The 26,927-nt window shown below is 37.4% G+C and overlaps 1 protein-coding gene across 3 annotated transcripts in view; it reads right to left on the reverse strand.

The window, feature by feature from the left end:
- ANO10 (anoctamin 10) overlaps nt 1–26,927 on the reverse strand; it is a 118,458-nt gene that overhangs the window by 13,453 nt on the left and 78,078 nt on the right. The window contains exon 12 of one of the 3 annotated variants that reach the window (XM_071735417.1): nt 21,815–21,857. The exons of the other annotated variants lie outside the window; for them this stretch is intronic. Coding sequence (XP_071591518.1) covers nt 21,822–21,857 — 36 coding nt within the window. The 3' untranslated portion in view covers nt 21,815–21,821. Of the gene's footprint in view, nt 1–21,814; nt 21,858–26,927 lie in introns of those variants that run through there. 3 annotated transcript variants of the gene reach the window in all.

Consider the following 26,927-nt stretch of genomic DNA (forward strand, 5'->3'; position numbering starts at 1 on the left):
ACTAACACTTAATCTGGAGTTTTAACTGTGTTCACTACACTTCGGTACACTTCTCGTGCAAATAACACTACTGATCACTCCCAGAGCAGAAGTAACTTGACGAAGTAATTAATGGTTTGGTCTGATTATTTCAACATCACCAAATTTTTAAAAAGTAAGGGAAACTTTGGGTGTGTTCCACCTGCAGAAGAAAGGTGTCATGCCACATGTGAGCCTAATTTAGCCACTAATTTCTCAGTTTAGCAGACCAGATAAATTCTGGGCTTGCTCAAGAATATTTCTATCAACACAAACCCACCTGTCTTTCATTTTCATTAAGATTTTACCACACCACTGGTTACCAAATGCTGGCTAAAATGTGGCAAGAACAGACCTTTCCATTGTCCCAAAGATGGTCAAGCCTTTTTTAAAGAGACAAGACTGATTAATTTGATAGCACCTCTCAAGTCAGACACAGGAAGGACCAAGAGTCACAAGGAACTTACCTACCTTTTATACATATATATAGGAGTACTCTTACTTTTTTAAAAATCCATCAGTTTAAGATGTTGGTAAGAACACTCATTGTTACAGGGAAACAGACTTCCATAGTTTTTCAATCTATCCCAGACTATTAAAGCAAAGAGGGCACCAACGCAGAGCATCCTTTCAACAGACACCCTGCAATCCCTCTTTTGTTTCAGGCAGCTCTGCTTTTCCAATAGCAGCTAAAATTGTCTGTAAACATCTACAGCTGTGTCCGTGCTTTTTCAAATAATCTTTTTCTTCCTAACCAAAAGCAACTCACAGGCAGAACTTTACAAAGCTTTTGGAACCTGCATGGCCACGGCCATCCAGACAGTGACCTGTGTATGTAGCAGAAATGTACAAAAAGTCCTCTGGGGCAGGAACTTAACACTTGTGCATTTTTGTAAGAGCTCAGACAACAGAAGTCCTAATGTGTGTAACCCCTTTGTGGCCTGCACTATATAAACACTGCAAATAGTTACCTACCACACAAAACTCAGTGTCTGATGTGAATCTTAGAAACCTGGGCCTGGGGAGCCATTCTGGCAGAGGCATCTCATCTCCCTACATGAGAATTACCAAAATAGCTATGAAGACTTTTAAAATTCTCTTTTCTACTTCTCTCCTATCAAAAGCTACCGAGTCAGCATGCACACACATGTCTGCTAAACCTTCAAAATATTTTCTTTGCACTGAAAGTTAAATTCCTCCTAACAAGCCTTTGAAGGGACTATGATTGGTAACATCCCTGACAGTTTGATCAAACAATCTGGACATCACTAGAGCAGTATTGCTTACAAAATCCCACTACACCTTTTGCCTAGCTTTTCCAGGAATAATTTTAGTATTAGCTCCATTTACCAGGGTATCAAATGTAAGTGACCTCTGCCCTTATGTGAAATCCCCAAAGAAAGCACTTGCTCTAGTATCAACCACTGGTTTTCATCTTAGAAAAGAAAATCTTTGCTTTGTGGTCTTCAATATTTGTTGCTTCTATCTGAGGTCTCGGGGTGGTTTTCTTTTTCCCCATAAATGGAAATAATTACTCTCTGCACCACTCCATCCTTTTTCTGCTCAACTGCCCTCTTGATGCATTCCCAAGTTTTATCTGGGAGATGTTACTTTCTGCCTTGTACTCTTCCCAGAATAAGCTGACAATCTGTCAGACTTCCAGTGTCTCACAAGGTAAAAATTTCTGCCCAAACAGGACATGATTTGAGTGTTTCCTCCTCTGCTCTGAGGGACCAAGGAGAGGACACATAAACTGCAGCAGACTCTTCCACTGAGATTTGCACTGCTGCAGTATAGGTTGCTCTGGACAGCCGTGCTCCAAGATAACAAGGTAGAAAATACAGATATGGCTGTGCCCAAGGCAAAGTCTCTGCAGAAATGGTCTACCATGTACTGCTTGTTTCTCCACACACATTTCAACCAGATTGTCCAGTGAAACAAAAAAAATTGAGACAGTAGGGAAAAAAGAAAAAAAGAAAAAAGAAAAAAAGAGGAAAAAAAAAAGAAAAAAAGAGAAAGAAAGAAAGAAAAGAAGAAAGAGAAAGAGAGAAAAAAAGAAAAAAAAGAAAAAAGAAAAAGAGGAAAAAGAAAAAAAGAAAAGGGAAAGGAGAAAAAAAAAGGAAAAAGGAAAGGAGAAAAAAGGAAAAAGGAAAAAGGAAAAAGGAAAAAGGAAAAAGGAAAAAGGAAAAAGGAAAAAGGAAAAAGGAAAAAAAAGGAAAAAAAAAGGAAAAAAAAAGGAAAAAAAAAGGGAAAAAAAAAAAAAAGAAAAAAGAAAGATTAAAAGGAAAAGAAAAAAAAAGGAGTATGCTGGAATATAAATTACATTATACGAGGAAGTAGATAAAAAGAAAAAACAAGATTCTCCTACAAAAAGAAGGGAATCAGACCAAAAAGTCATATACTGGCTATGCAGTACTAACAAAGACTGAAGAACTAAAACAATTAAAAAAAAAAAAAAAAAGCTGCAAAGCCCATAAACAAGAAAAAAACCCAAACAGGGTAACTAAAATTTAGATTCTCCAGATGCTTCCTAAAAGGAACTCTTTCTCTTTCCAAACCTTTTCACAGGATAGCCATGAGCAGTGCACATTACACCTAATGCTGGGTGAATAACCTGGCAAACTACAGAGGAGTATAATGCTCTGGAATTATTTCTGAAGTTTTACTTGGTGGCAATAGCAAAGACAAAAAAAAAAAAAAAGAAAAAAAAAAAGAAAAAGAGTACTGTTCTGCTTATTTCTAGTCCTGCTTTTCCCTTCCATTTTCATTTCTTTTACTCACTCTTTAAAATACAATAAAGCTTTAAAAATATCTGTCTGAATTTAGTTCTTCTGCCAGGTATTTTCTTCCTGGCTTCTCTCTAATCCATTTTATATGAGCTGGCATCTTAAAAAGCATACTTTGGTATGCAGAGCCTAACAGTACAAGTGAAACCTCCTGACAGGCTGCTTCTCAGAAGCAAAAGACATTATCTCACCAAAAGACCTGCTCTAAACAGTGTTCTCTTTTGCATCTGAGCTACCCATCACTGCATGCCATGTTCCTTGCAATTCATGTAACTGCACATCAGAGAGAACCAATGCTGAGAGGACATTGAGGATAACTTGTTTAAGGATACAGCTATTTATACAGTGGTATGATGCTTTCCATGTACCCAAATTAATTTAGTTTTCATAAAAATTCCCTCTGAATCCTGGACACTTCTGTCTCTAATTAAGTAAACAGAGAGAGTTCTAATTTAATAAACAGAGTCAACATGATTTTTCTTCTGTAACACAGCAGCACCAGGTTGGATACATATGCAGTGAGGTATATATGGCTGTCTATGGAAAGTGAGAGTGATTTCCCCATGATTTCAAAAGTTCCTAGTGGAGCATTACATTGAGTTGTCAAAAATTTACGTCAGACACTCCAGTTTAATACTTATTTCAAGAAGAGAGGGTTAAAGGAACTCCACTGTTGTCTACTCTTTTAATTACCTCAGAAGACATTTTAATACTTTACAATCTGTTAAAAGTATACACCATCGTGTCCTCTGTATGAATAATAAAAAATAGCTGCTTCCAGCTTGACAAATACACATTTCTTACAGTTTTTACAGCATAGCATGTAATGGATTAACTACACACAAGGTAATAAGAATCCCAAATGCATCCTATGCTAACTGAAAAGTATGCTGCATACTAATTAAAGACTGACAGGCTCTTTGACCCTCAACATCTTTTTTTGAATACAAAACCTCTCCCATTTTCCAAACATCAATTCTTGCTGCTTTTCCATAGGAGCACATGAGACTTTAAATGCATCAGAAATGCTGCTTATGGTACCACCACAGGAGAATGAGAGAAAGAAAGGCAATGCTCTTATGTTCACTCTTGCAGACATTCAGGCTAAAAAAAACCCAACAACTTCCTTCATGAACACATCATGTCTCATTTGCTCCACTTCATATGCTCCCTATTTTGCTTACATATTGACAAAAAAAAACCCCCAAAAACAGAACACCTCCTATTAGTGTGTCTGACCTTCTTATAGCCATCTTTCTTTGTTTAATCACTTCACAATTCAACCATTTCATAGTTCAGATGTTTTTTCAATGAGATGGGGTGTAACAGATTTGCTGGCAGTTGGAACTACATCTATGTTCTGTCCAGAATGGCATTTTCCCCAATCTTGTGCTGGGAACAAATCTGATTTAAGGATGAAACATAATGGTAATGAATGTATTTTATAGATCCATTTCAAGTGCTCTATGATGCATCATCCTACTCTGAGTTTCTCAGTTCTCTAAATATCTGCCTTCTCCTCAGGTTTGCTCCTAATATTTTCATATTTCATACACACACCAAATGTTGCTTTCCAAGAAGGCTAACACATGCTATCCTTATGCGGTTTCACACTGTGGATGCATATTCATCATGAAGTAGGCCACGAATACTTTTTTGCTTATCCAGTTTTGCTTATTGAGGAGTTTATCTATTCCCTGTCCCCTCATGATGGACTAAAAAGGACTTGGAAGTAGGTAAATGCTAAATTTGCATAACAACCAAACACTTCTGACAACTCCAATTACTAATGGGTAGCTTCCTTTTCTCCCCTCAATGCCTGTCCGTATGATCATTCACATTGTCACTGATTCAAAGCAGTATCCTCCCACATATTCACAGTTGATAATGAGTTAGATTTCCTAGACTTTCAGCTGCACAGCTAACACAGGACTGCCAAGAACAGCTTTACCTCTGGATGTCTCTCAAAGGGAAGAGTTTGGTAATGTGGTAGCAAACAAGGGGGTTACTTTTCAGATGTCAGGACCTGAGAATTTTCTGTGAGGTCAACACTGTAATTTAAGCAGAGATCCATGTACCTGGGTAACTGCAGGCAAGCATTTAATTGCAAACTTTGACGACTTGTTATCCAGTTTGCCTGTCTTGTGATAAGCTTATATTGACTCTAATTATATTGAGTAACTAAAACATCAAAATAAATAAAAAGCTCAAGTGTTCAAAGCACATGAACATTCACGTTGTAGCTGAACAAGGAAGCAACAAATATAACCCCACATCTTGAGCTGACAGGATGTAGTGCCACAGAATATTTGTTAATAAATCTTCTTTAAAGCTCAAGCCGGGCTCTGAATTTCAATGGTGGCCAACAACTGCCTTCCCTAAAATATGCAAATTCCACAGTGTCAAAAGCTCTTCAAAATTAGGTGTGTGAATGGCTTAAGAGAAGGGGCCATGGAGGAAGGGGCCACAAAGTAACCTCCCAGCTACCAGCCAATTTTAACAAAAGTTATCAATTTGCAGTGGTCTCAAGGATGCTAAACTGCCTCTTCATTTTAAGAAAATTAGTAGCTTAGTATGAAGGGAAATCGAAACTAACACCCCATCAGTGAAAATACAATTGCATCTCAATCCCCTCTGCAGTTCAGCAAGGCTCAGGAAAGGCAGAATATAAATTCAGAGGAAATCAGGCTTCATTAGTTCTGCTACTCCTAAACAGAGTGTGTGCAACAGGAGAACACACAAGAGGAAAACCTCACTGTGTAAGAAATCAGTCCAATCTCCTTCACCGTATCTGCCCCTGCACAGACTTCAGAAAAGGATTTTCATTCTCTTCCCTGCATTTATCAGAGTTCTGCTGATTTCACTTCCTCTTAGCAAACTGCGACTGCATTTCCTGATTTCTTTTTCTCTAACACTGTGAGACTCTATACGCAAAATACTTTTAAACCCTTTTTATCTCTAAATGAAAGCTACTGCTTTATCTGAGAGAGCAAGCAGGTAAGGAAACTTCAGAGCATTTTTTAGAGAATAAAATTAATGTAAGTGCATGACAGAAGGAAATTGTCAACAACAGCAACAAGAATCAGAATAACTACAGCTTACTGCCTGATAAACTTGAAAACACTCACAGTTTATAGAAATTTAGCTCTCCAAGGAGCCAGGAGAACAATATCTGCCATGGTAACCAAACAGAGCAGTCTTCTGGCACTTTCTGAATGAGCATTTAGGAGGAGATTAATTCAATACTCCGAATGATGAAAGGGCTCTTGAGATCCATAACTGTCTCCCACAAATTACCCTTATTGTACAACTGGATGTTTAGAACAGATTGCACATTATCTGTATTGAACTAGAGCTTTCATAGCAAATTTATGTGACACAGATTAAGCCCACATGATGTGTCACACTATTTTCACCCACTCCTTTCAGGGGTGCTTACAAAAAATGGGTACTTTATTAAATGGATCATTGCAGTTTTGTAGGATTTATTTTTAAGCTTATTTCTATTTGGAAGCCACTGCAAGTGTTTTTACTAGACAACTTTGAAATTTCTGAAACATGGAAGCATAAAAACCTACAAATAAGTTACAATATGGTATATAAACACATTGCAGAGAGAGCACAAGTCTTTTTTTTTTTTATATGTATTTCTTGCTATTTTGAATGTACAAGAAGCTCAAGTGGTGACATGCCTCAATAAATAATTGTCTTCTGACTTATCCATATCAAACCACATTTTACATCAAATGCAGCATCTGATGAGCACCAGACAGCTCAATGAAGATTACTGTTTTATAGAAAACATTTTAGGAGAGTATATTTAACATCTAGCTGCTTCATCAGAATCTAAATTACTATGGAATCTTGCCTGTCAGGAGATAAGTAATTTAGTATTTTGTTTGCTGTTTTCCCTGTATTGCAAATAATCATATTGTACAGCATAGAAAACAGAAGAAACTTGGAATAAAACAAGATTTATAGTGCAAATGATCACAAATGATTATAGCACAGAAGAACTAGTCAGCTAGTTTTAGCAAAGCAGGAAGCTGTGTTGCCTCTTCTGGAACCACCACAAGTTTTCCACAGTCTAGAGCACCTCTTGCTGTATTAAGTGAACAGCTTTCCTGTTGTTTGCAGTTATGAGGCTGCAGAGATTGTTATGGAGGACATACACTGGAAAATTAGTCTTGGCCAGCTGGATAAAAATTTACTGTAGGATAAAGTTTATAAATGGCATTGAATCTTTTTTTTTATTTGGCAAATGAAACAAAATGAAAGATGAACTTTTCAAAAATTTTTAAAGGCCACACATAATTTATAGTGATAGACAGTGGAAATTAGACACTTAATCCACCACTATTTCTGAAATCCCACTTTCAGCTTTTGATTACATTATCATACATTATTTCTGCAAAATCCCTACCTTCCTCACAACTCAGAATACATTAAGCAGGCAACAGAGAAACAAAAAGTGGTGAGTGTAATTACAATTTTGAAGATCCAATACTTAGACTACCATTTATTTGCAAATGAGACAATTCTGAGTTTGCACTGCTTAAGTATAGATTGTGTTCTGTCCTATGTATGGAGGAACTGAGTATCATGAATAATAAACAGCATGTAAATGAAGGAATAGTGTTTGAGCTCTAAGCAGAGAAGAAAGCTTTCACTTTGCCACTAAACTGTGAGAATAAAAATAAATCCAGGTAAAGCAACCTCACTCCCTGAACATCATCTCTCTTACCACAGACTGAGCTAGGAATGTAGAGGGAGTAAAAATTGCAGTGCAACCCTGAATCATGATCCAAAGTGCAGGGAGCAGAACTGTGGTTTGGCAAGTTCCCTTCAGTTTACTACTTCTCACTTCAGTCCCACTTTACAATCATTATATCATTAACAAACCTCCAGTCCCCATCTTGGCATGGATAATTAATGCTGTTCAAGTTTTAGAAGGTATTTCAAAACATTAGGCATTTTAAGCATCAAACATCATTAGAAACCCCTCCCTGTGGGGTAGATCTCTTAAGAGTAGGAGGCTCTCAAATCTAATGGAGTCGAGCTGATTATTTCAGCTGAAGACATTTGTGCTTTTTGACTCTTTTAAAAAGTAATGAAGTGAAGCAGTTTTGCACATTTCACCATTTAGACTCAACAGGAAAACTACACAGGTTTTAATACCTATATTTTAGAAAATAATTAAGCCTTTCAAAACCATTATAATAATAGTTTCTCAAAGAAGTTTATCCGCTGATTAATAAACCTCCAAAATAAACTAATCTTTCCCATATAAAGCAAACTAAATGGGTTACAATTTTAAGTTGATACATTTCCCTGGATTTAAGAACTGTAATTTGAGAGTTCCGTCTCCAAGGATTTGCAGAAGTGCTTACATTATTCAATACACTGCTTCCCCCCAGTAGCACTGCCTCAGGATCATTATTTTCCAAATCTACTTACCCTTCACTTCAGAAACAAGCTAGACAAATCTCCATAATGTGTTAATAATGTTAATCTGCACATTCATGAAGTAAAATGTAACTAACTGGAGAGCAAAGAATCATTCACAAATGTGAAACTGTCCCAACACCAAATTTCTGTCTCCATGTCAGCTGAATCTCTTCCGAGTATTTATTATTGCCTGCATTCATCCCTCCCTCTTTTCTATTAAAACAAAAACAACCCAGCCATAAATGTCACTGTTAAAAATAATCTTTTTAATTTGCCTCTTTGACTTTATTATCATTCTTTTTGGCTTACTGTTCTTTTGGATGAAGCTAATCGCTGACTTGCAGAATTTTTACAATCATTCACTTGCTCCTCTCTGACACGAAAAGCTAACTCTTCCCACCACTTTGCCAAAGAAATGCCAGCTTTGTTTCCTTGCTAGACTGCTTCTCCTTCAAAAATCAGTTTGTTCTTTCATGTTCCCAGACAGGTATGGAAAAGCTCTTGATGAGCATCCACAGAAAGTATCCTGAAAAAAAAATCACTTTTGGTGTATAAAGAACATTTAATCAAACCATGATGAGGCATTAATGGGTCATTATGATCACATATTCCTTGGGGAGGGTAAGAGCTCTTCATGAGATCTAATTATTAGATCTGGCAAAATACCTAAATTTTTTTTTTAACCATGTCCTCCTTATTTTTGTTATCATTCTAATACTGTGGTTTAATGTAACAGAAAGTATTAGATAATCTCAACTACAGGTATCCTATAATAGCCACAGTGAGAAACTGGAAATGCAGCATGAACTGTAAACATGTTTAGAATCTGGTTTTCAGTAGAGATTATATTTTGTAGGAGTGAGCACTTCTCATGACTGGCTAAAGATCTACTGAGAGCTGTAATCAACATTGTGAAAGTTTTAGGAGTTGCAGATATTCTGAATCAGTGTTAACTTTAAATTTAGTAAGATGTTCTCTGAGGCTAACTTTTTCATTTTAACATCCTTCATGTCCTTATAAAGGAAGCTGATTGTTGCTTTAGAAACAAAGACTGCTCTCTAGTGTCTTAATTTCAAGGGGTTCAGTCAATTTGAAGTCAAATTTCCAATTGCTGATTTTATACCTGCTGCAAGTGCAAAACCTTTTAAGATTAGAACAGCAACTGCCTGTAATGCTGTTCTCTGAAAATAGTGTACCTTATTTTTTTTTCTTTTTTTAGTACTGCCTTTGGTAAACTACATCACTCCTGTGTAATACTCTGCAGGAAAATCAGTTGTATACATTCCCTCTGTGTAAGAGGATGATTATGATAACAGAGGAAACAAATCTAAAAGTGAAAATGGGAAGACCTTTAGGCATAAACAAAAAAAAAAGTGAGTACAAACAGTTTTGAAACTAGTGTTCTTTAAACTGATCTAAGATACTAATTAAAAACATAAATAGCAAGGATAACAAGCAAAAATACTTTGTGTTCTATTCTCATGCATAGATTTTTTTTTTACATGTATACAGATAAAGCATTATTTTTTTAATAGTGACTACCTCTTAAAAAGACATTCCTCTCATCCATTTCAGCCAAGCTATGTTGTTCAACTAAAGCTTAAAAAGACAGAATAGACACCACCAAGCATGATCTCTTGAAAGGACACTACTCACATTTTCTGAAGCTCAAATTAGGTCTTGTGTTCACAGACTCCATTATTCACCCTCAAGTAAATTAGGACATACTTAGTATTTTGTCCCTTATTTGGTCAAAACATAAACTTTCATTTTCAAGCATGATTTACAACATGGAGCAAATTCTTAGCTGGTGCCTACCCATGAGGGTATTCACACTTTACTGTAAGGCAGACTGGTCCCAGGAAAACCCATGGGCAGTTAACAGGAGTGGGTTCCTTCACAGATTGCTCATTAACTCAGAAGGTTATGGTTCTTGTTCTGAATTATGTTTCAGAGAAGCTTTTTCTGCTTTTTCAAGGAGCATGGAAGGCTAACATATGTACAGAGAATTCTCCCAGTACATCTATGTAATATTTGGTGCAGATTTTTAAATTGTATTAGCTATGACAGCAAAATGCTAACACTATACAAATATTTCCAGTTAGTTACCCAGAAGTTTTACACAGTTAAAATACTTTTTTCTTCCTCTCATGCTCTTTAACTTCTATACCTACCCACTGGCTTTGATGATTTAAGGTGTATGGCAAGTATCTGTATGTGTTGATATACCAAGCACGGGGATTGTCCTTAGCACAGAAATGTTATCCTTTGTCCGGTAACCAAAGTAGTTAATCCCTTCAGTGTATAAAAGTGTACAAAGTTTATCCAGCAATATAAATGCCAAGCTCATCACGTTTGTGCAATTATGCTTTTCTTATTTTAATTGAGCCATGTTTGGAAAATAACATTATATTATCTCACATTACTTACAGACTCACAATGGTATTGCAATCTTTTCATTTTTTACTTGAGTAGTTTCAAAGCACAACCACAGAACATTCAGTCATTAATCAGAAAACTGTGATTTCCACTCATCTGTAAAAGAATCACTGCCCTGACCTTCTTAAATCTGCATTCTGTATTCTCAGTCAGTGAAATTAAAGCAGACTCTACTGCAATATTCCAGGGCTTAATATACCTAAAAATTTTGCATGACCAACCTAGCCTTTCTAATCAAATTGCAGTACTTCTATATGAAAAAGACATGTGAAAGGTGTTCTACAAGAGGTGGAACAGCTCATGCAGATAAAATTATGTTTCCACCTAAGCTTATGCAGTATCAGTGCCATATGCTACACATATACCCAAAGGGAAGAAAAGTAATACTTTTAAAATAACCTGAAATAATAAATAAAAGTTAAAGAAAGCAACTACAGAACGGCAATTACAATTGAAATTGTCACTGACGAGCTGATTCAGTATAACAAAAAAGAAAAAAAAAATGTACTGTTATGTACAGACTTCTATGCACATGCATGTGTATAATGATATGTATACATGTACGGGCGTTACTGTTTTAGGAAAATAAAATTGTACTTCAAATAGAAAGAAGAGAATCCACAGTTAACATAATTTCAACATGATGATGAAAGGCAGGCTCATTACTTTTTCTACAATGAAGACAATGAAATTGCTTGAGTTTGGTACCAATGCAAAATTAAAAATCAAACGAAAGAACATGTTGAGTGTGCCATGGATTATAACTTTCCTGTCACTCCCCCACCTCCCTCAACTTTCAGTTTCAGCATTCACTTTTCTTTGCACCAGGCTTTCTTTCCAAACCAGCACATTCTGTTCTCATTGAAATGAAAGCCTTCAAAAACTTAGTATTTTGAGTGTTACAACCAAAATGAGTGCATAATGAGGGCAAATTAAATGCAATTTCATCTAGTTGAGAGGCTGAGAGATTATGTTCAAATAGAGAATATTGTGATGAGTGAGCAGCACAATTCAGAATAGATTCTTTTCTTCCTTAGTTCTTTGTTTGTGTCCTAATAAAAGCAATGTAAACAAACTGCCTAGTGGAGCAAGGCTGGCATGGGTACTTAAATGACTTTTTTCAGCTCATTTCTTTTCCTGGATTAGCTCCATTTTCACTGTGTGTAGAGCTGTGGAACGCTCATAGTGGCAAATAAATGGATGTTTTCAAAATACTCACTGTACAGGGACTTTAAAATGCCCAGCAGCTGATAGAGTTCAGGGCAAACTGCAACAAGGCAAAGAGTACATTTATTAAATCAGGGTCATGAAACTCACTGCATTGCAGCCCAAAAAATGTCTCTCCTATGGAGGTTATCAACATAAAATAAATAAAAAAAAATAAAAAAAAAAAAAAATGAAAAACTCAGAAGATCAGAAGAGTCTACACACCAAAATGAAAAAAGACAAAAACCCTTTCAAAACAAAGCACAACTGACAGAATAAGAAAAAGGCAGATACAAAATTGGAGACAATAGGGCAGGAAGGGGAGGAGATCTTTTCTATACCAAGCAATCCCAATGAACCACATTTCATTCATAGTCAGGGACTCTCTGTGTCCGATAAAGGTGATGGCCTTGCTGCAGACTGATGTACAGAACTACAACACAGAGCTAGCCTGTTTACCCCTTTTTTACCTGCAAATGAAATGGTAAAGAGACCACCTTTTTCTTTAAGTAGTTCTTTAAGTTAGATTGTCATATGGATTTTGTTAGTGATATACTTGACAACCATAATCATTAGGGTCTAGCTGTCCTTAAGTCCCAGCTGGAGAAGGAATAATCAGATCCCCATTTCTTCATCAAGAAGGAATTTGTAAGACATACAACTCTGTTAAGACAAATTATTGTAATGCAGGATAAGATGAACATAGCCTATGCCTCTTGAAGAACAATGTTTTACTTGCTACACTCTGTATATAGTTACCCTTCTTTAAATAACTGTCCACAGAGATCTCACTCCCAGTGACTAGCAAGGAGTTGCCACGTGGACAGAAGGTGTGTGAAATGTTCCATTCAAATAGAAGAGTGGTTGCAGGATGGCTTCATGGGGCAATCTTCACAGACACAGGAAGCCAGAACAGAGATTTTCCTCAAGGAAAGGACACAAAACTCATTTTTGCACTGACAAAGCAAAAAGGAATGGCTCACAAAGTAGTAAATGAGATCCTAGTAGTTGTGAGGTGATAAAGTGTGGTTTATGGCACTAAAGTAGGAAAATGGGCTGCAGCAACTTCTGCCAAATGTTTCTTCATAGAGTTACCAGAAAGCTGTGATTGCTCTAGGACCATCCAACAGACTGAAATATGAAACAGCTTTTCACAGGGGGCTAGTAATTAGCATTAGTCTGCCAAGGGACAGAATTTCCTCCAATTCACTTAGTCCAACTACATAAGATTTTGTTCTTTGTTTCATGGACAAGAAGTTTCTGACCTGCAAGTGAACTGCCCCCCTCTTCTGGCAATGAATTCCCTTAACCAGGCTGCAACATGCCAGAAGCAGCCATGCTGAGTATGAATGCAGATCCCAAATAATAATAATAATAATAATAATAATAATAATAATAGGGATATAGGCTGGATTTGCACATTAGCAGAGTACTTGCACAATCTGCATCAGGATGATGAATCCCTAGGCAGACTGCTTCCTTCTTGGGATTTTCAAGACTGGTGTGATTACAGCATGGAGCATTCAACAGATGTCTCTAATAAACTGTGTTCAATTTAGTTGGAAGTTTGATAGGTACGGAGGCTTCTGCTTAATGTGGGGATGAATATCCCAACAACAAAGCAGTCTTTCTCCTCCTGATATTTTGGACAGTAGCATTCTGTCAGAACCCGGCCTCTGAAACCTGTGGAGAGGACATGGCATCTCTGTTCCAGAGCATCTTGATGGAAACAAGCTCCTTGCAAAGACCCCATGACATTTTTTTGAAGGTATTCTGCCATCTTCCCTGCCTCTGAGTGGGTTTTTGAGAGGAGGTTGAGGGCTGAAAGATGAGTACTCCTTTGCAAAGCTGAAGTCAATCTGTCCAATAACCTAAAGAGAACATCTTGTATAGCTATCATCTGTTATAGTTACTTAACAGAGGGATTTCAACCATATAACCTGTAATATAAATTATATATGGCACATTGGTGCTGCAGATATCTGACCAAAGAATGAAGAGTTGGGCTGTTACTGCTACCAATAAAATGTGCTTTTGAGGGTGGAAAAATTTAACCATCATTAAACATCTGTCAGCTTTGATCTTAAACTGTGATGGATTAAAAAGGCCTTTCCCCCATCTTTCTATTTGCAGTTATATCTACAGAAAATTTTACCAGCAGTATCAAAAGAAGCTAGTAAAAGCTGAGCTGCAGTTTTTCTTTTCCAAATGCAAAGATATGATTATTTGGACTGTATATAAACAGCAGGTCCTTCCTGCTAGGCCCAAAATCTCCCCATCTTAGCAACCACAGTACTTAAATACAAGCTTTCATTTATGATCTGCTCTTTCAAACAGATACTCGGTTAAAATAAAACTCAGTTGATTTCTTACGAGCATTTGATTTTGTTATTCTTACAAATAATTCTATTAGTTTTAAATATATCCATATACCTAATCCCATGCAAACAAGCTGCCACTGCCACAGGAATAATCCCAGTGCCCATTTTCTGAGTGTGCTCTCTGTGTTTCTGGGATGGTTTTAGGAGGGCAGTGGTTACTTTTGGGAGAGCAGCCAGTGACCAGGAAGCATTTATGTAATGTGCTTACACACCTTACGTAACTTCCATATGCTGACAGCCAAACCATCTCCTGGGTGTTTGACTATCCAGCAGCTCATCCTCTGCAACTCTCTGACTATCTGGCCTTTAAGGAGATATTTTCAAAAACTACTAACAATCCTTCTCCCTCCCCACCCCCATCCCAAGCTCCCCAGATTACAGAGACTAATGGCATCACGCTGGCTACTGGCAGAAACAGATGAGGGCTCTGTTTTTTGACATTTCCACACATATCCCCTGCAAGTAAACCCAGCTTCAGAAAAATCACATTGTGCCACAGCCTCACAGCAACAAAAATCCCCATTTTCTCAAATGTTTCTTCCCATTCCTCAGTAATTCAATCTATAACTGAGTGGATGATGAGTATCAGCCAAGGGAGTTCACCGAGGAGGAAGGGAAAGGAAATTTGTTTATTTGTTGGGCAGTATTCATCTGCTTAGGAGGAAAGCTACAACTTCTGAAGAAATCTTACAACAAAGCAATTCTTATCAATTGAGTTACTTTCTTGGCTGATACCAATGCAAAACAAGCAAAGAAACAATCAAGAAATTCGCTCTGAAGAGAATTAGTTCTATTTGTCTCTTCTAGGATAGTAACATGGTAACAATGTTTAATTTTCCTGCCATGTTATAATTATTTATAGCTTGCAGAACACATAAAACAAAGCATTTCAGAAAACTGCAAGTGTCAATGACTTGAACTCATACATTCTGATCAACAAAAATCTTAGCTCTTAGCACACTGTTGTAATAGAGCATCCTCATTTTGCACCAGTATTGCTATATTGACACTGGCAGGATACAAAGAGCATGGATTATATTTTAAGTATAACACAACTAACATTCTTCTTAAGTATCAGCTGTAAGAAACTAGCACCACTAACTTGTTCTTGTCACTGAAGCCAGGACCTTCATTGTGAGACATCCTCTCTTTAACCTTTGTCAACAGAAATATAACACAGGATTTGACTTTAGAAAGTAGCATTTAGCTTCAGCAAGCCTAGAAACAGTGAGAGGATACAAGATAATTTGACCTAAAAAAGCTAAGAGGCTTTGGGCATTACAGCAGACTCTCAAATGTTTATCTTTCTGAAACAGTTTTGCCCTCAAAGCTATCCAGAATGATTAATGTTTACTGGAAAACACAAAAGTAGAAAGACAGTAACTTTTAAATGCATCTACTCCAGAGAAAGCAAATGCCTGTAATTCAGCTGAACTTTAAAAAACCTGCCCATTATGACTATGGAGATACTTTTAAGAAAATAAAGGCATAGAGAAGTTAGGAAGGGAAGATGTAAAAGAACTGTTGAGCAGAAGGCAAGAGACTGTAGAAATGTGGCTATGCATTCTGGAGGTGCTGGCCAGAACTCCCTAAGTGCCACACTTGGGAGATCCCAAACAGCAGAAAGTCAACTTCTTAGTATTTCTGAGTGTTCCTGTCATTAAACAAAGGCTTGACCCTTCTATACATAAATGCCTCTGATAAGAAAGACAATATAGAGAATGACTAACGAAGAATGACTAATGAGAATGACTACTTTAAATTTCTGTTTATATTAAATTAAAATTTTAGATCCACAATACAATTTTAGATGAGTCACACATGAAAATAACTAAATATACCAGCCATACAAACCTATTCCTCCTCAGTGCAGTATTTTCTTCTTCTATAAAGGCGACAGAGTTTGGAAGATGAAGTTTTAAGTGTCCCAGTCCCGTGTAATAGAAATTATCCTAGCTCTTTTAAGAAACTAGAAATCTCTTGCTGTGTTGCTGTATAAATGCTTGGAATAGTTCAAAGACACAAAGGGCCATGATCAGCCACCACTGCTGCCTATCTCATCAAATGACAACTAATAAACTGACAGTTCTCAGACTTTCCAGGGTTTGGCATTTTGGCAGACCAAACAATTTTGCTTGAGAACAGGATGGGAAAGTACACTCGGACCCTAATATTCCCACTATGGTGACAAGGAACTGAGAAAGTAAAATATTCCATAGTGGAGGACCAGAAACTACCAGAACCTTGCCAACTTGAATTTTCCCAAATTTAGCTTCCCAGCCTGGCTTTCAATGTGTTAGCAAAATGTTGACCTGGCCTCCAAGAAAGTGGACTCTGCATCAATTCATACTTGGACATCTATACACAGAGGAAAAAAGGAGTTAGTTAAAGCCATGAAGCATGTGATTAGATTATAACAATTGTCTAAAGTAAATTTAAAAGTGTCATTAACAAGCTAAAAGCAAACCAGGCCACCATGTTTTCCACAAAGCCCGTACAACAAAATTACAGAAATTCAAATTCATCAATTCTAGAAGCCAAAAGGACCTTCGTGGTAGATCAGGTAAATACCTCTTCTCATATGTAAAACCTGATTAGAGCATCTTAGGATACCTGCAAATAATCAACCCACATTCTTAGCACTGTGAATACTGAGTTGTAATACATCTTGCCAAAGGACACTGTGGACCTTAAAGCTAAAAATGGCTCAAAGGGCAATAGAACACCACCAGGGAACAGAAAATCACTCAGAATTATTCAATACAGAGAAACTGCACTTGGCTTAGAAAAGTAAGAGCTAAAAATGACTGGAAAGTAGAAGAGTTTAGCAGGAAGCACAGCACCTAGCTGCCATGCTTCCCTGCTTTTTCCTAGACACCTTTTTGTGGCCACTGGTAGAGATGGAATACCACCTTTGATAGAAGTTTGCTTCGTCCCTGATACACTCCACTTCTAATCTGGACCAACATTCATCTATTTTCACAAATAAAAAATTGTGCCTCCTTTATCTAACATCTAATTTCAGCCACTGGGCCACATTATACTTGGTATGAAATGTTTAAAAAGTCTCCCTTCTGTGCACTAGTAAGTACATACACACATAACAAGGCATCTCAACCTTTTCCTTGACAAGCTAAATAATTCAAGTCCTATAAGCCTCACGTCACTAAATTATGTCCCCTATATTATGGCAGCAAAGGTTACCAAACTGCTGGTTCAAACTGTCACATAACTCAAGAAAGTAATTTGTAGATGTATTAAAAAGAACTGCTGATACTGGGACAAAATCCTTATAAATGTACCTGTGGTAGACAGAGACTTCTTCCCACACACACATCTTAAATGTGCACTAGTCAGAAAAACTATCAGTGCTTAAACTCTGCAGACTTCCTTGTCTTCACCTCCTGCATTGTCATCACAATTCCTTTCTGAATTCATAATCTTATATACCAGATTTAAAAAGGGCAAAACCAAGTGCCTTTGCGAGTACAAGGGCTACCAGTCCCCTCCTAAGAAGGCAACAAGTCACCTTGGTGGGGCATACACATGAAATCAAGAGAAACTCAAGTTAAAACTTCTTTCTGACTGATCCCCATGCCTGCTTCTAGCTAAAGACTCAACACAGGCTCATGGGGAGGAAGGTGGATACAATCTCCCTTCCCCTTCACACACAGAGTGAGTCTCTGATCCTCCCTCAGACAATGGGCATCCTGTTAAGGGATTAAAGTTTCTGCAGTTCCTCATAATTTACCAGCTCCATTTCAGTCAAGAAGTGCCCATCGTTGAACAATAATCTCTCTACCACGGTTACACAATAAGTAGTGAAAATACTACTTTCCTCACTTATAATATTTATGAAATACATAGACTGAGTTTTGCTGGTGCTTTCCTGCCACACACATATATTCAGGTTGGAGTTGGAGGACCGACATCTCTGCTAGTTACAGAGGTGGGGCTTTCTGGTTTTACACATGCATGGCATGTTTTCACAAAGAAAAGTCTCGTGTAAATTTCAATGTGTCCCAAAAAATAAATAATGAATTTTGCTTATTTACATCTTCCAAAGAAAACAAGAGAAAACTCACAAACCTCTTTGACAGAGTGTCACTCTGGAGGAAGTGTTTCTCTTAAAAATATGACCTTTCCTACCCTACAAGGAGCTCAACATGGTGATGCTGGCTAGATGACTTCTAGCTGTCCCTTCCAACCTGTGCCAGTCTGTTCAATCACAGACACTTAAAGGTCATGCTTAAATGTAGTCTAGGTATCAGTCCAGATATTGGTAAAGGGCAAAATTATTCAAGACATCATAGCAAAGTTCCTTATAATTATGATACAGGAAGTCTTAGGAATGTATGTTGACATGCAACACATATACTAATTATCTATGAATAAGTGGGTGGTGTTTATTCTGATACAATAGAGATACTTACCCCAGACACAATTACTTTTCAGCTAACGCAGATGAGCATATGCAGAGTTTGCAGAAGCCTTCTAATGCACTGGAGTTAAAACAAATAAAACCACCTTTGTTGGACCAAGCTGCTTTATAGCCATCTGTTCACTTGAAAGGTTCTCCTCAGCATGAATTTTACTACATTCAAATATGTGAATTATCACAAATTTTGAGAAATAGCAAAAGAGACCAAGTGGACAAAACCGAGCTGCCAAATCACACACATAAATTAATGTGAATGTAAATGAATGTAAATGAAATACAAATTGATAATTTGTTCTAGAAAATTATGAGTGGCAAAAAAGCTTCAAGCCAAAACCCAAATGAGGCCATATGTTGTCCAGTTTGTGGGACCTCAGTCCCACCCCTCCCTGGGGACAGTAATTGCACTAAGAGTCAATGACTTGCACCACCTGCTAGGCAGGTGGCCCTAGCAAAATACCTCCAGAGCCAGAGGAGTTCAAGTCCTGAAACCTCCTGCAATGCAGACTTTCTGTGACTAGGCTTGGGGGAGAAAGAGCAACAATTCTACCCGTCCTCATCTACTATTAAATGAGAGGATGAGGGAGAGGAACGTTAGTCCTTTAAGATAATTCATTGCAGATACTGACACAGAAAGAGCCCACAGAAGAATAGAAGTCATCTTACTGGACATTGCCAGCACAGAGCAGTAGCTGGAGAGCTAACTGCACAAATTGTCACCGCTTGTGTGATGGGATCCCAAGCCATTCAGAGTAAGGGTCCAGTCTGTGATGGTCAAGGGACTGGTGTCAGCAGTAAAAGACCCTTTATTAGATTGAATCTCAAGCCATACTTGCAGTGGAAAGTATCAGAAGAAATGCTGCTGGGAATGAGTTCAGTAGGGGACAGATGAAAATGTCTGTAGAGCACATCTCTCTTACTCTGCAACACAGCCCTTGGCTATACTGAGGGCTTTTGCCTCTCAATACATTTTCAACTGTATCTGCTCTTTAGATGCTGAGGAAAGGAAAAAAATTAGCTACTTGGAAGTGTAAGAAGCAATGGTCCGTGAACCCACGTTTACAAAATAATCCATGAGGGAAGTCTGAAAAGTGTTTGCAGAAGGACCACTCTAACATACAAAAAGCAAGCGCTACTGAAGTTGTGTGCATAACAAATGATTTATGGACATTGTGCAATTTAGTCAAAATTCACACTGTTAAAGCAATTATTTTTCTTATGTTATTCAGACAAGCAATCACATCTCATTTCAGAAAAAAAATTATCAAGCCATATTTATAGCAAGAACTTGTCTATTTGGCATGTGTCTTACCCACCTCACTGAAATGGTAGGTATGTACTAAAGTGTTATTTCTCACACAGTAAAAAGTATAAATATTCAAGGCTGCAACAGTAGGCACAGAGATTTCTTTCTAGTGCAAAACTAATAAAACTCCTGTGATTGCATAGACAATGTATCAGATTGGATACTTGTTCCTCAGATCATCAGGATACACAGCATGTGCAGTCATGGTGCAAATGTCATCACTAACATCATGTGGACATGAACACTTTTAAAGCTTTCTTTCTTTTTCAGAAATTCTGTGGTTCCTGCTTTATGACTTCCAGTTAGTCTGAGAAAAAGCCCTCCCTGTGAAGAGGATGATAGAGATTTTCTTTGGAGGGGAGGAGGGGAGGGGGGGGAGGAACTGGGTAATATTTAGACATCTAGAATTTGACTGAAATCAAGACTTATTGTTCTCACTAGAAACTTTTGAGAAAAGGATATTTAAAATGTGACAGGCATGTAAAAGTCCACAGCTACTTGCAACAAACACTACTTCACCAATTCCTATTCAGTTCTATAAAGAAAATTCCAATATCTAATCATGGTCAGTGTCATCTTTTGGGATTCTTTGTTTTGAAGAAATTTTAACATGACAAGAGATGGCATTTTTTTCTCTTCCTCTATTCATTCACCTTCTCACTAATAGATGCAACCATCATTTAGAAGTCTGTAAGTACAGACCCACAGAATGTCCTGTTGAAAGCTGGCTACCAGATTTCATGAAATCAAATCTCACTATGAACTTTATTCTCATTTGCATGGGAAGTGGAAAAGCCTCTTCCCTTGTATTCATACCAGTTCACATATAATTGGGATCCCCCCTGAGTTCTGAAACTGTGAAAGCCTGAAGTAGCTGCAATATTCTTACAGTAGAAACAATTTAAACCTATTTTTATCTTATCCCCTTATTCCAGGTTTCCTTGTTGAGATCATCTCTTGTCAATGATTTGGGATGTTAGGTGAAAAGACAGGAGTGAACAGATTAATGCTGATTCTAACACCAGGCTCTAGGTCACCGTTTGAGAAAGGCAAAACAGGTTATATTTCCAGAGAGACTCATCTTCTATGGAAAAATAATTCAATGAACAATTTTACCCCTTGCAATAGTTACAGAGAACGAATGGATTGTTGGAAAGAAAATTACACTTGCTGGGAAGTTGATGCACTGTTTGCTTCTGTTCCCATCAAAAGAAAGCAAAAGGATCAGATACCATCCCATTATACCTATATAAAAGTTTATACTGTTAGGTCTCAAGTGTTGCATATCTAGAAGTTTAACTTCTCTGCAAACCAGGCAGACCTGGTGTCATCTCACTTTCAGCTGAAATGTCACAAATAGTGGCACAGAAACCTTCCCAAATTAATAGCCTTTTGATTTTACTTTTTCTTCTCAAAGGATCATAATTCATTTTGGTTTTGCTAACACTTTTATACTGAAAGTAATTTTCAGAAACATACTCTGAAGAAAGGTCCAGCATTAAAGGAACTGATGTTAAAAATATAATGGCAAAACTGTGTTTGAAGACAATCTCTTATCCTATAACTCAGTGCAAGTCTTTCTATGCTTAAAAAATTGTGCTATGAAAACATAATGAACCTTATTTGCATTATATCCCCGCTGCTACCAAACCCATGCAAATGTGATATTGACATGTCTGAAAGCATTCTGACTATTCAGCAGGGAAACACTGCATTTGCAAAGTTGAATTAACAGGTTTAGACTCCTAAAAAACCCCTACAGCAAGCAATGATTAGTAATGGTTCTATTTCAACATTCCCTATGAGTTATGTCTGATTACACAAACCACCAGAACCTACAAAAAAGTATATCCATAAAATTTTGCTGGAAGGAATAAAGAGATTTTGTTAGAAGTAGTTTTTCTTTAGAAAAATACTATTTTATGGATTTGGTTGGGGTTTTTTGGTCAAAACACAAAACAAGTGTTTTATTTAATCCCATTCTGTTTTAACCTAAGTTCAATGTCTGAATTGAAGTTTCACCAGTCTTTCCTACAGGTTATTTTGCAAAGCTTATTATTTTAATGAAATCTTTTCATTTCAGCTGCTTGGCTTTTCTCCTATCTGATGGCAGCCTTGTGTTTGCTCAGCATTACCAGTGAGAACAGAACAAGCTTCTGCTTCATCACTTCATCAGCAGTGTTTTGAGGCTAGTCCTGAAGCTACAGGTAGACCTTTCCCGAGGCCCCTAATTTTAGTAATTATGGCACTGAATAAGGCAGAAATCCATTGAGTTTGTTTCAGCCTCACAAAAAAATGTCTCCAGCTCCCATTTTGTAAGATAAATAAGCAGGGTGTTAAGAACTAACAACTCAGGCTCTCCCAGTGCTAGATGGTCAAAAAAAAAAAAAAAAAAAAAAAAAAAAAGACAGAGAGAGAGAGAGAGAACCTGATCTCTCTTCCTTCCCTCCTTCCCCCCCAGCAAAAAAAGAAAGGTAATTTCTGAAGCTCACTGAAAGTTCAAGCAGCTATGTTGGACCATCATACCCACAGTCATATACCAAGCTATGGGACATGTTAGTAAATACAAAATCTCTGCAAGAACAGCTTGAAGAGGTACAAGAAGCAAGTATAAACATTGCCCAGAAGACCCTCTAGTTAGCAGTATCTCTCTGCTTTGCTCACAGCTTCATAACACTGTTCTCAGAGAGGTTAAGCACTCCAGTAGGAGAGGGACCAGATGGGCCAGCACACTCAGACCTAGTGAATTCCTTCTGAAAAGGACACGATTAGTGGTAGTGGGTTCTATTCCTAGGGGAAATATCAAGTGCCAGTCACTGCAATCAGAAACCAGAATGCTTTGCAATTACTAGAGCTGCTGCAGTGCAGTGCAATGTTAAAGCACTGAAATTACTTGAAGGACAATGCTTCTACTGTAAAGAACAGCAGCTTTTATGTGCCAGAACACCTGTAGACGGAGGGAGAAAGAGCTTAACCTTGCCATGTGACTGCACCTAGGCAAACAGACTCCTGCCACTTTGTGTCACTGACCAAAAGCTTCCTCCAAACACGGTAGTGTGTTAATGAGCTTCTTTCTGTAAGGGATGGTGAGACAATGCAATGATGCTGAGATTAGTCACAGCGTTCTTAATTTCTTGCATTTTGTAGAAAGGGTACTGAAACACATGAGACCCATTTTCAGGAAATGGATGACATTGTTGAAGAAATCCTAGTCAATGTTGCACCTCCTCTTGCTTTGGAAAACGTGTTATTTTGCTGGAAATCATTAAGAAGGGGCACTACTGACTTACAAACACCTCGATGTCACCCCAAAGAAATTGTTTATGGTTACTCAGACTATACTACCACCAGTAAGTAAAATCACCATGGAAGATACCATATAAAAGAGCTAAAGGTCTTTCTCCAGTTGGCCCAGGCTGAATGGCTGTATTACTTTATCTCACTCTGAAACATAATACACCAGCAGGGAGGATAAAGGGGGCATAATTTGATAGATGGTGTTTAAGGGGCTTGACCTTTTTCATTACTGGTAGTTCAGGATGACAACTGTCAACCAACAGTTGGGGCCCTTTGCTCATGAGCATGTTTTCTATCTGGAGTCTCTTTCTGGTGGAATATTTACAGATGGACACCAAATGGCCAAGAGATGGACAGGGTGGTTCAGAGGAAGCACTGAAAGGCTTCTCCTATCAGAAGGAAAAAGCATTCTGGTTAAAAGATGCTGGCCTCTGATGGCTGGTACACTAAGGAAGGAAGTTAGGCCATGGAGATAATGGGATGTTTATAGATTAGGTTCCCTTGGAGATAAGTGCCAGTGGGATGCACAGACCAAAAAACCCTCCACATCTACATTTCTTATCCACCTTAAAGACAGGTTCTTTTCCCCAGTAGTTTCTCGGAAAAAGCCAACTGCTGAAATAAAGTTCATTTCTCTGTTGTTGTTATCAGGACTATGTATATTCTGCTGAGACAGTGAATTTATACAATGCAGATTTTTAAATGAAAAAGTACCATAAAAAACAAAAGCATTTTTACATCAATAAACTTTTGTTTTCAGAGCTAATACCAATGTTGTTCTGGTAGTTGCAGTTTGTGAAAAGACATGCTGTTTCCCACCATTTAATTTTTTTTTTCCTTGAAAAATCATTACTAGTTAATACATCTTGAGTTGCTTCTCTCTGCATTTCATGGTGAGAAAATAACTTCATGAATAATTATTTTTCCCCGATACGTCTCTCATTTGCTTTGCCTGAGTCTAGTTTCAGTGCAGAAAGAAGGTATTGATTTTATGTTTGCCTCAATCTGAAGAAGTTATCTACTGGGAACACCTCACAGTACCTGAAAAATCTAGTCCACAGAATGCAGGCTGTGCTGTTTTATCAGTGGCTGTCTTGTGTTTCTGGAACCTTGACCTTTTATAAGGATAGACTGCTAACCCATCTCCAACCATGAAGCCCCTTTGTCTATTCAGTAAGCTCTGATCTGCCCAGAAGCTAACATGCTTATCAATGTAGTTTCCAGTGTCACTGCCCCAGAAATGCTAGGTAGTGTCCTCAGACTAGTTTTACAGCACTGGTCCTAGCTAATTCCCTGAGAAGAATCATGCTGTTCATCAGAAGAGTCCATCACCCTAACAGCAGATAGTACCCATTTCTACTTGCCCAGCACCCAGGCTTTCTTCCAGGTGACAGAGAAACTGACAACACTTTACATAGTTTCAATAGTTCCTCTTCCAAAAATCCTGATCCATGTTATTTTTAGGGTTCACATTATTTAAAGGGTTCACATTAATTTATTCTCTGCTCCAGACCACCCTCAAAGTAAGAGTCTAACCAGCCTCCTCTACCATTCCTCACACTAAGGAATACAGGGAAATGTGAAACAAAGATATAGCACATTCACCAGTTTGGATACAAAAAGGTTAAAGCATTTTGTCTTGAGTTATATGATCAAATTTTTTTATGATACTTTGACTGTATGGTAACAAAGCATTTTCAAAATAGAGCAAATTATTCCCAACCCTTCCACAGTTAAGTCCCTTTCAACAGTCTTAATACAAACTATGTAAATTAATGTTTCAGAGAAACATATCAGAACTTCCTAAAAACCTTTCTTAAAGTTTGAGAACTTCAAAACAAGACTGTCATTCCAAAATAAAATTATAATTCTTTTTAATTATAGCATTTTTTCACCATATAGGTGGTTTTAACGAGGACTAATGATGATCGTCCATCTCTGTTAGAGAGCTGAGACACTGCATTCCCTAAAATCCTTTTCAAAGAGACACTAATTTAGTCTTCAAATGGATTTGAACACAGAACAGTTACAGTCCTGCTGCATCAGGTTGAAAAGCAATTAGCTTAGCATTAATGAAAATGTAAAAGTTCTCACATTGTCTAAAGTTAAGTACCTCAAGCATAATCAATACAACTGTTCAAAGCAGCTGTATTCGATTTTTCTCTCCATGCACCATATACAGACCCTAATAATCTAGTTTGGTATCTGAGAGGTTTCCAGTCTGGTAGTGTTAATACCCTTCTAATAACTACATCACAAGACAGCAGTACTCTAAAAGCACATATGGTAAAACACCATGACATGCATGCCTGTATAGCATCAAGAGAGGAATGTGATGCATACTTGCATAAAAGCATATAAATTGTTTCTCTTTAACATGTGATCCCACAACACATTTACCCCAAAGTTTGTTTTATGTCTGTTCTTTAAACAGCAGTTTGCAGGAATTTTGAATTCTGTTTCTCCTTTTTGCTTTAAAGTCAAATATACAGCATAAATTACCATGATGACTGTCAGTAACAAGAGGAAGAACTAGAGAAGCTGCTTCTAAAATAAATTATTTGGTGTCTTTTTTCACTGCGAATATATTAATTTTTAAATGCACATTTTCTACACAAAAACTAAGACACCAGAAAAAAGGTATACACTCTGAATGTATGGGATAAGTAGCAAAATACAGATCAGTGGTAATCTAAAAAGATGATGGTAGACACTTGTGTTTAAAGTACCTATCAAGGCACCAGAAAATAAGCCAATATTCTTTCTGGATCCTGCAGGAAGCCTGAGAGTGTTAGGTGAGAACTGCCAGGCTTCTGGCACTTAGTGAAATTCAAACTAACTTTTCACCACTGAATTAGTAAAAAACTGGGAATCAGGCATTTATTATTATAGTGAGTGTACAGATGCAAGGATAGGAGATGAAGTCCTATCTGCTGACATGCAGATTCATATTGAAAGAGACTCCATATATATTCTAGCTGGCACATTATAACCAAAGGTGACTATATTTACTTCAGCTTGAGGTTTCAGTAGATGGCCTACTTTTGGCTGTCAACAAAATAAAAACAGAGAATGAACAACTAAAATAGCAGTGCACTCCTGTTCCTTTTAATATTAAAGAAAAAGTACATGAGATCCACGACCAGCTCCTGGTAACTTCACATCAACATACCAGAGGAAAGGCAAAACAAAACTATCAAGCAATAAATTCAACTGTAATTTGGACTTTGTTTGCTATGGCTGATTATGGAAGACAGTACTGATCTCAGCAGTGATTTTCTAGTATCACACAAAACTGTGGGTTTTAAAGTAGAAAAGGCAGTGTATTGTTTACAGGCTCAGTTTGCCCAGAATTAAGACAACATTTTGTCACATGCAGCTATGACAGATGTTTTTAAAAATAACTTCCCATTCTATACAAAAAAAGAAACAGCACAGAGGAGGTCACACACCTGCTTGTGGAGCAAAGAATATATTCATGTTAAATCATTTACTGCAGTGTAAAAAATACCAATAAACAGACGAATGAGTGTATGCAGCTCCATGCTGGTTGTTTAGAGGTTTTTTCCTGGTATGTAAGCTAGCTTAGAAATTCTGTCTAGCAAGGT

Source organism: Heliangelus exortis, chromosome 2, assembly GCF_036169615.1.
Source record: "Heliangelus exortis chromosome 2, bHelExo1.hap1, whole genome shotgun sequence".
Classification (NCBI taxonomy): Eukaryota; Metazoa; Chordata; class Aves; order Apodiformes; family Trochilidae; genus Heliangelus; species Heliangelus exortis.